Source organism: Neodiprion lecontei, chromosome 6 (genome assembly GCF_021901455.1).
Source record: "Neodiprion lecontei isolate iyNeoLeco1 chromosome 6, iyNeoLeco1.1, whole genome shotgun sequence".
Lineage (NCBI taxonomy): Eukaryota > Metazoa > Arthropoda > Insecta > Hymenoptera > Diprionidae > Neodiprion > Neodiprion lecontei.
The window spans coordinates 16,018,352-16,024,664 of NC_060265.1; the positions used below are offsets into that span (position 1 = coordinate 16,018,352).

Genomic DNA, 6,313 nt, shown 5'->3' on the forward strand with positions numbered 1-6,313 from the left:
GATGTCGAATCTGCACGGCAAAGAAAGGACCTCGAGCGAAGGGACAAAGCTCTCTTCAAATTTACCACGTGGGAGCTCCATTTGAAAGAATAGCAATGGACATTCTCGGACCTCTCCCGATAACCCATTCTGGAAATAAATATGCTTTGGTTATTGCTGATTATTTTACTAAGTGGCCTGAAGTGGTTCCTCTCGCTGATCAAGAAGCTTCTACTGTAGCACAGGCATTCGTTAAAGAGTTTATTTGTAGACACGGAGTTCCTCTAGAACTTCATACTGATCAAGGCCGAAATTTTGAGTCAACCTTAATGAAAGAGGTTACTCAAATTTTAGTGGTTAGAAAAACTCGTATGACTCCTTTGCATCCGCAATCTGACGGCATGATAGAGCGTCTGAATCGAACCTTGCTACAGTATTTGTCGTCCTTCGTAGAGCAGAATCAGAGAGACTGGGACTCCTGGATCCCTTTCTTCCTCTTATCTTACAGATCTACGATTCATGAGACGACGAAGCAGACGCCAGCCCTCATGCTTACTGGAAGAAATCTTCGACTTCCATCAGATTTAGAGAAAGGCCCTGTTTCTGTGCAAAGACAGCATCAAACAGATTATGCCTTTTTATTACAACAACGTTTAGAAGAAATTCATCACTTTGCTAGGAATAGAATTTCTATGGCTTCAGATAAATTAAAAACTCGTTATGATATTCGAGCCAGAGATTTGAAATTTAATCCTGGAGATTCTGTCTGGCTCTTTCAACCTCGAAGACAGAAAGGACGATGTCCAAAGCTACAAAGAAATTGGGAAGGCCCTTACTCAGTGGTTAACCGGATAAATGATGTTGTTTATAGAATCCGAAGATCTCCTCATTCGCGTCAGAAAGTGGTTCACTTGGACCGTGTTGCTCCTTTTGAAGAGGATCAACCTGGAACAGTTTCTCCAAGACCAGGAACATCCTTCGAGGTCAGATCTTCAAACGAACACCCTTGACGACCGTGATCGATTTGGCCTTGTTTACAGTCGGTCATCGATTGGGAGAAGAATTTACCTTTCGGAATTCATTTGAGTAAAACTCGACCGCTTACGATTATTATTGAAGGAAATATCGGATGCGGAAAAACAACTTTCACCAAAAGGTTTTTAGCAGATCGCCAGGTCTGTACACTTTTAGAACCTCTTGAGGAATATCGAGATGTAGCTGGAATTAATCTTCTAGATTTGATGTATCAAGACCCAGATCGTTATTGCTATTATTTTCAGCATTCCGCTCAAATGGTTATGTTAGATAGACATCTGCAGACGACTTCATTACCTGTAAAGGTGATGGAAAGATCGATATTCAGTAGCAATTGTTTTGTAGAAGCTCGCCGAAGGTTAGGTAATTTTCGCGACTTCGAATCTCATTTATTGATGAAAAATTCCGATCTTCTTATTCGCTCGTCTGAGCTCAGAGTAGATTTGATTGTTTATTTGCGAGTTTCCCCAGAAACTTCTTTTGCTCGACTAAGTTCCCGTTCCCGTGAGGAGGAATCGAGTATTTCTTTAGAGCTACTCAGAACTATTCATGAGATTCATGAAGATTGGCTAGTAAAACAAACCTTCTATTATTTATCGGCTCCTGTCTTGGTTATAAATGCAGAAGCTACAGCCCATCAAGTTTTTAAAGTTTTTTGTACTTCTATGATGTGCAGGGGTTAATTCAGACTTGAATAATGAAAAAGTATTTTTAATTAAGAGAAAGACGAAAAGCAAAGTTCAATTTTCTCTATTGGAACAAGATAAAAAAAAAAGGAACGAATGGTGAAAACGGGAGGTTACATATAAAAAAAAATCAAGTTTCAAAAATTTGCTCTTCTATAATTTTTAAAGCAGACTTAACTTCTTCACAATCGTTGCAACCTTCGGTAGATCTTGTTACAAATAATTTCTTCCTGCATTCGCGGCAGGCTTTGCTTTCTCCCGCGAAGGTCAAATGCGTTTTTTTGTGTTCATGGAAGTTCTTCATGTCCGCGCTGAAATAAATCAGACACGGGGAACTGACATATATTTAACTCAAAATTTGCGTGAAAACTTACCGAGTAACCTAACAGTTTAAGCACACTAGCCCCATTTTGTGCTTCTCTCGGATGGTCTCACCTCGACCACATTTTAGAGTCCTCCATTGGTTTTCGAAATGAATTTTAAATTCTTGCTGCGTCATACTTTTGACGTTCTCCCACGAATAGTTTGAAGTGATTATACCCGCATTAATGAAAGCAGAAACGGGGGGAGTCTTTATGATTGACATTTTGTTCAACTGACTAAGACTGTCTTCGATGAGGACTTTTCTTATAATGATTTGTTATTTCTGAGTTGCTAATCAATTTGAAAATTGTTTTCTTCGGTTGTTTCTTTCTAGAAACTTCTTCTCTGGAATCGAGTTTTGTGTCGGACAGGCTTTGGTTTCTTTTGAAATGTGAATAGAGCCACGATTATTTTTCAAGGTCGATGAGCGATTGCTTGATTTTCACATTTTATTAACCTTAAGTGTCAGTTTTTGTGAGTACTTTTTCAGGTTTCTTGACACAGCCTTTTCCCATCCAATCTTTCCCCGATTCTTGAGGATGACTGGTGGTCTTATTTTGAAGAAGGACGCAGAAATGATTCAGATAAGATCGTTTCTTTTCTTTTGAATACATATTTAATTTATTGTATTCGTGTATTCTCCCAAATTCACTTAGTGAATTTGAATTGTTATACCACCACTCACATTTGTCCTCCAAACTCTAGGGTGTGCTGTCTCTGAAGAAGCCTTGGATTCAGTCACCCATTCCTTTTCCCTGTTTCCTGTGCCGGTTCTCAGAGGGAATCAGCCTTTACGTTGCCTAGGACCCAGAGTTTTTCCAATTATGGTTTCCCGCCTCGTCGTACTCATCTGTGTTTGATTCACCGGACTATTTTCCCTGAAGAGGAATGAATTTTTTTTTCGACGACGATCCGGATGATTTTGATGTCTTCAAATTCATGAAGATACACAACACTCAATAACACTCACCTTTGTAAAAACAAGGCACATGAATTTTTGAAGTTATTTAACGCTCAACTATCTGCTCAAGGTTTTCTGTGGTTTACCTTGAGACTGTGGGCAAATGCCAGATAGTAAAAAAGGGAGTTCTTAAATTTTTAGAGCCACAGCTCCAACTCACCTTTGAGCACTGACTGCTAGATCACCTTTATAATTGTTTCACCTTTCCCGAATCGGGACGACTCTTTTCCTCGGGGGGGAGTAGTGTTACAAAGGGTGAAATCACCCGTTTTGCCCCCTCTTTAATGATCTTGTAGTCAGCATAGATAAAAGACGTTTATAAACCTCTTATGTCCTTCAAAAGAATAAGGTTGCTGCGTCAACCAACATTATTGCAAAAACAGTCTTGTTTCAGACTTCAAACGAGAAACACATATCTTGCATTAAAGCATTTTTCACAACATTTTATTCACGCTCTTGATTTCTTTTGACTTGATAATTAAACTCGCGGATCCATATTTATTTTCCGTAACGTCAAAGTACGTTACAATATGTTTGTTGAGCAGGCGAGGTGGATAGTCGTTTTTACTTAGTACCTGCTGAATCAAGGACAAATTTTTCTTGTGAAATTCCATACTTGAGAGTCGGATCGCTCTTTCAACTAAGCAATTGATCGTTCCAATTTTGTATGATCTGGGATGGTGAGAATGGTAATTTAAATACCTTTATGACCAAGTAGCCTCATGAAACCAATTAGTTTTAATGAGCTGGTTATCATTGATGATCAGGACATCCAAAAAGCTAATTTGGTGATCAGACTTTAATTCAGATGTAAATTGTTGTCTCGGATGGAAACTGTTGAAAACTGAAAGCATTTCTGCAACTTTATCCGAAGGGACAGCTGTAATTATGTCTTCTACATATCTGAAAAAGAATGAAGGCTTGAAGTCCAGTTTATTGAGACAATATTGTTCAAGATCATCCAAAACCAAATCAGACAAAATTGGAGAGAGCGGTGAGCCCATCGGTAAACCATAAGTTTGAGTATATATGTTATGGTTAAATTTTAATATGGCAGCCTTAAAACATATGTGCAATGCTTTTAAGAGTTCGTTAAGTGGGACAGGAATTTTGTCCACCAACTGATGCCAGCGCTGTTTAACAGCGTTGATTGCAAGATCTTGTGGTATATTTGTGAACAAAGATACAACATCCAGCGAAACTAAAATATGATCAGCTGGAAGACGAAAGTCCCTAATAGCATTCACCAGAGCAAAACTATCTCTTAGCCGTGACAAGGGAGGTATGATGTTGTTACCTATACATTGACTGAGGAAACGAGCCAGATTGATAGTCGCACTGTCAGTGAAGGAAACTATAATTCGTACCGGTGTATCCGGTTTGTGAATTTTCGGTAGTCCGTAAGCTCTAGGTGGTAGGCAATCAGTTTTTGCAATTTGACGTCTCAGTTGATCAGAGATGAGTTTGCTTTTAGACCAATCAGTTGTTAGTTTTTTGACTTTTGGTTGCAAGGTACAGGTGAGATCGTATCTAACAACTTTGTAAGAGTTGTTGTTAGAGAGTTGTTGCAACATTTTATCCTCGTACATTTGTTTGTTCATCATAACAGTCGTGTTTCCCTCATCCGCCTTCAAGAAAAGTAAGTCCTGGTTGTTATTTTGGAAGATCTTAGTTTCTTTGATTTTATGAAGGATATTCTTGTCAGCGTGAAGGGGAGCAGGAGTGTTGATGAACTTTTTTATAGTGTTGGTAAAATCTTGGCGGGCCGTATTACGAGAATTAGAAGAAATGAAGGAAATCTTTGATTCGAAATCAGAGATGAGTTCGTTGGTTGGGATGCAGTTAGTCTTAAAAGGAATGCCATATTTGGGTCCCATTTTTAGCACGTCGGTAACATTGACAGGAATATCAGTATTGCTGAGGTTCACGATCCAATTTTCGAAGGTCGGGTCAATTGGATTAGAAGTGAGCCGTTTTTTTTTATTAATCAGATCAGCTAACTTGTTGATGTCAGCCGCCTTGTAAGCGTTGAAGGCCGGTTCCAATTTCAGGTATTGTGCGTCGAAGAATTTTTTTTGACACTTCAACCGGTAATTCAATTAAAATATCATTCTCAAGCGACAACAAAATATTTTGGTATTTGACAATGGTCGCGTGAGCGTCACTGATCTCTAGATTAAGTAACGACCTTTGAAATTTGTGTACATTCTGTGAGTAAACAGTACGCGACTTAGACATTTTAAAACTAATAACGTTCGAGATAAGCTTAGGGAATTTTAAATGGGTCGGTAAAATCGATCGTTTCTTGCAGTTTAGAAGAAAGATGCGGTGGTTTTTAAGCTTCAACAAAGACTCGGATATGGTGGCCCAACGTCGCAGCTTCCCCGCCAAACTCTTTCCATATGCAAGAGAGATATCGTGAAAAAACCCCATGGTTCACACGTTTTATTCCGTTAATATGATGAAGACGATTTATCTTGACCCCGGAGATTTTTTGATTAATGTTATTCTTGGATATGAAGGTCACAACTCAAAACACTTTTTTTTTTTTTTTTTTGCTGTTCTTCACTCAGACACGGCTCCCTAGTACCTGAGGAGTTTTTTATTGAAAACAAATGAAAATTATTAGTACGCTGAATGCCTTCCTTTGATGGGAAGTGGTGTTGAGGATTCCTTGGACGGGTGCTCCACGTCTCCTGATCGTGGGTCCTTGGTGTCCTGCTCCTCGTGGATGTGGGAAGTTCCGTGAGTATGATCACGGATTGGTCTTAGCGTAGAAGACTTCGAAGATCTATCCGGGCGGTTGCTCAATAGGTGATAGATAGGTAGATCCGCATTTGCGCTCGTCTAAATTTGACGATTAAAGAGGTTAATAATTGTGTAATTGAAATAAAAAGAGATCAAACAAGATACAGACGGATTACTCACAAAATTTGATGACCTGTGCCTGCTTGGGTGTTTTTAGTTCAGCATTTTGGACCGAAGTGAAAATCAGCGGACATCGATTAAAAATCTATGGTAATGAGGTGTGATATTGATCTATGTTGGAGCAAAATAGATTTGAGACTGATACAACGTAATAAGGGCCCCAATTTTGAAAACTTGAGAATGTTAGAGTATAGATGGCTGAGATGTTGGATATCTGTGCGCTTGTTGACAGAGTTACTTTTGTTCTTGAAAATATGGATCATTTCCTTAATATTACGTTTATACCAATTAGGTTCTGTAGCTAAGGTTATGGAGTTATTAAAATCAAAATGACGTCCAAGACTCAAGGTGTGTTCTGCTA

At 38.9% G+C, this 6,313-nt stretch overlaps 1 protein-coding gene across 1 annotated transcript; it reads right to left on the reverse strand.

The window, feature by feature from the left end:
• Positions 1-3,728: 3,728 nt before the first annotated feature.
• Positions 3,729-4,901, reverse strand: LOC124295162. The gene has a single exon (XM_046744051.1). It carries the CDS (start codon positions 4,899-4,901, stop codon positions 3,729-3,731), a length of 1,173 nt encoding a protein of 390 aa, XP_046600007.1.
• Positions 4,902-6,313: the final 1,412 nt, after the last annotated feature.

Coding starts and splice junctions, on each gene's coding strand:
- LOC124295162 (XM_046744051.1), bottom strand. CDS start 4,901: ATGGGACCCAAATATGGCATTCCTTTTAAGACTAACTGCATCCCAACC.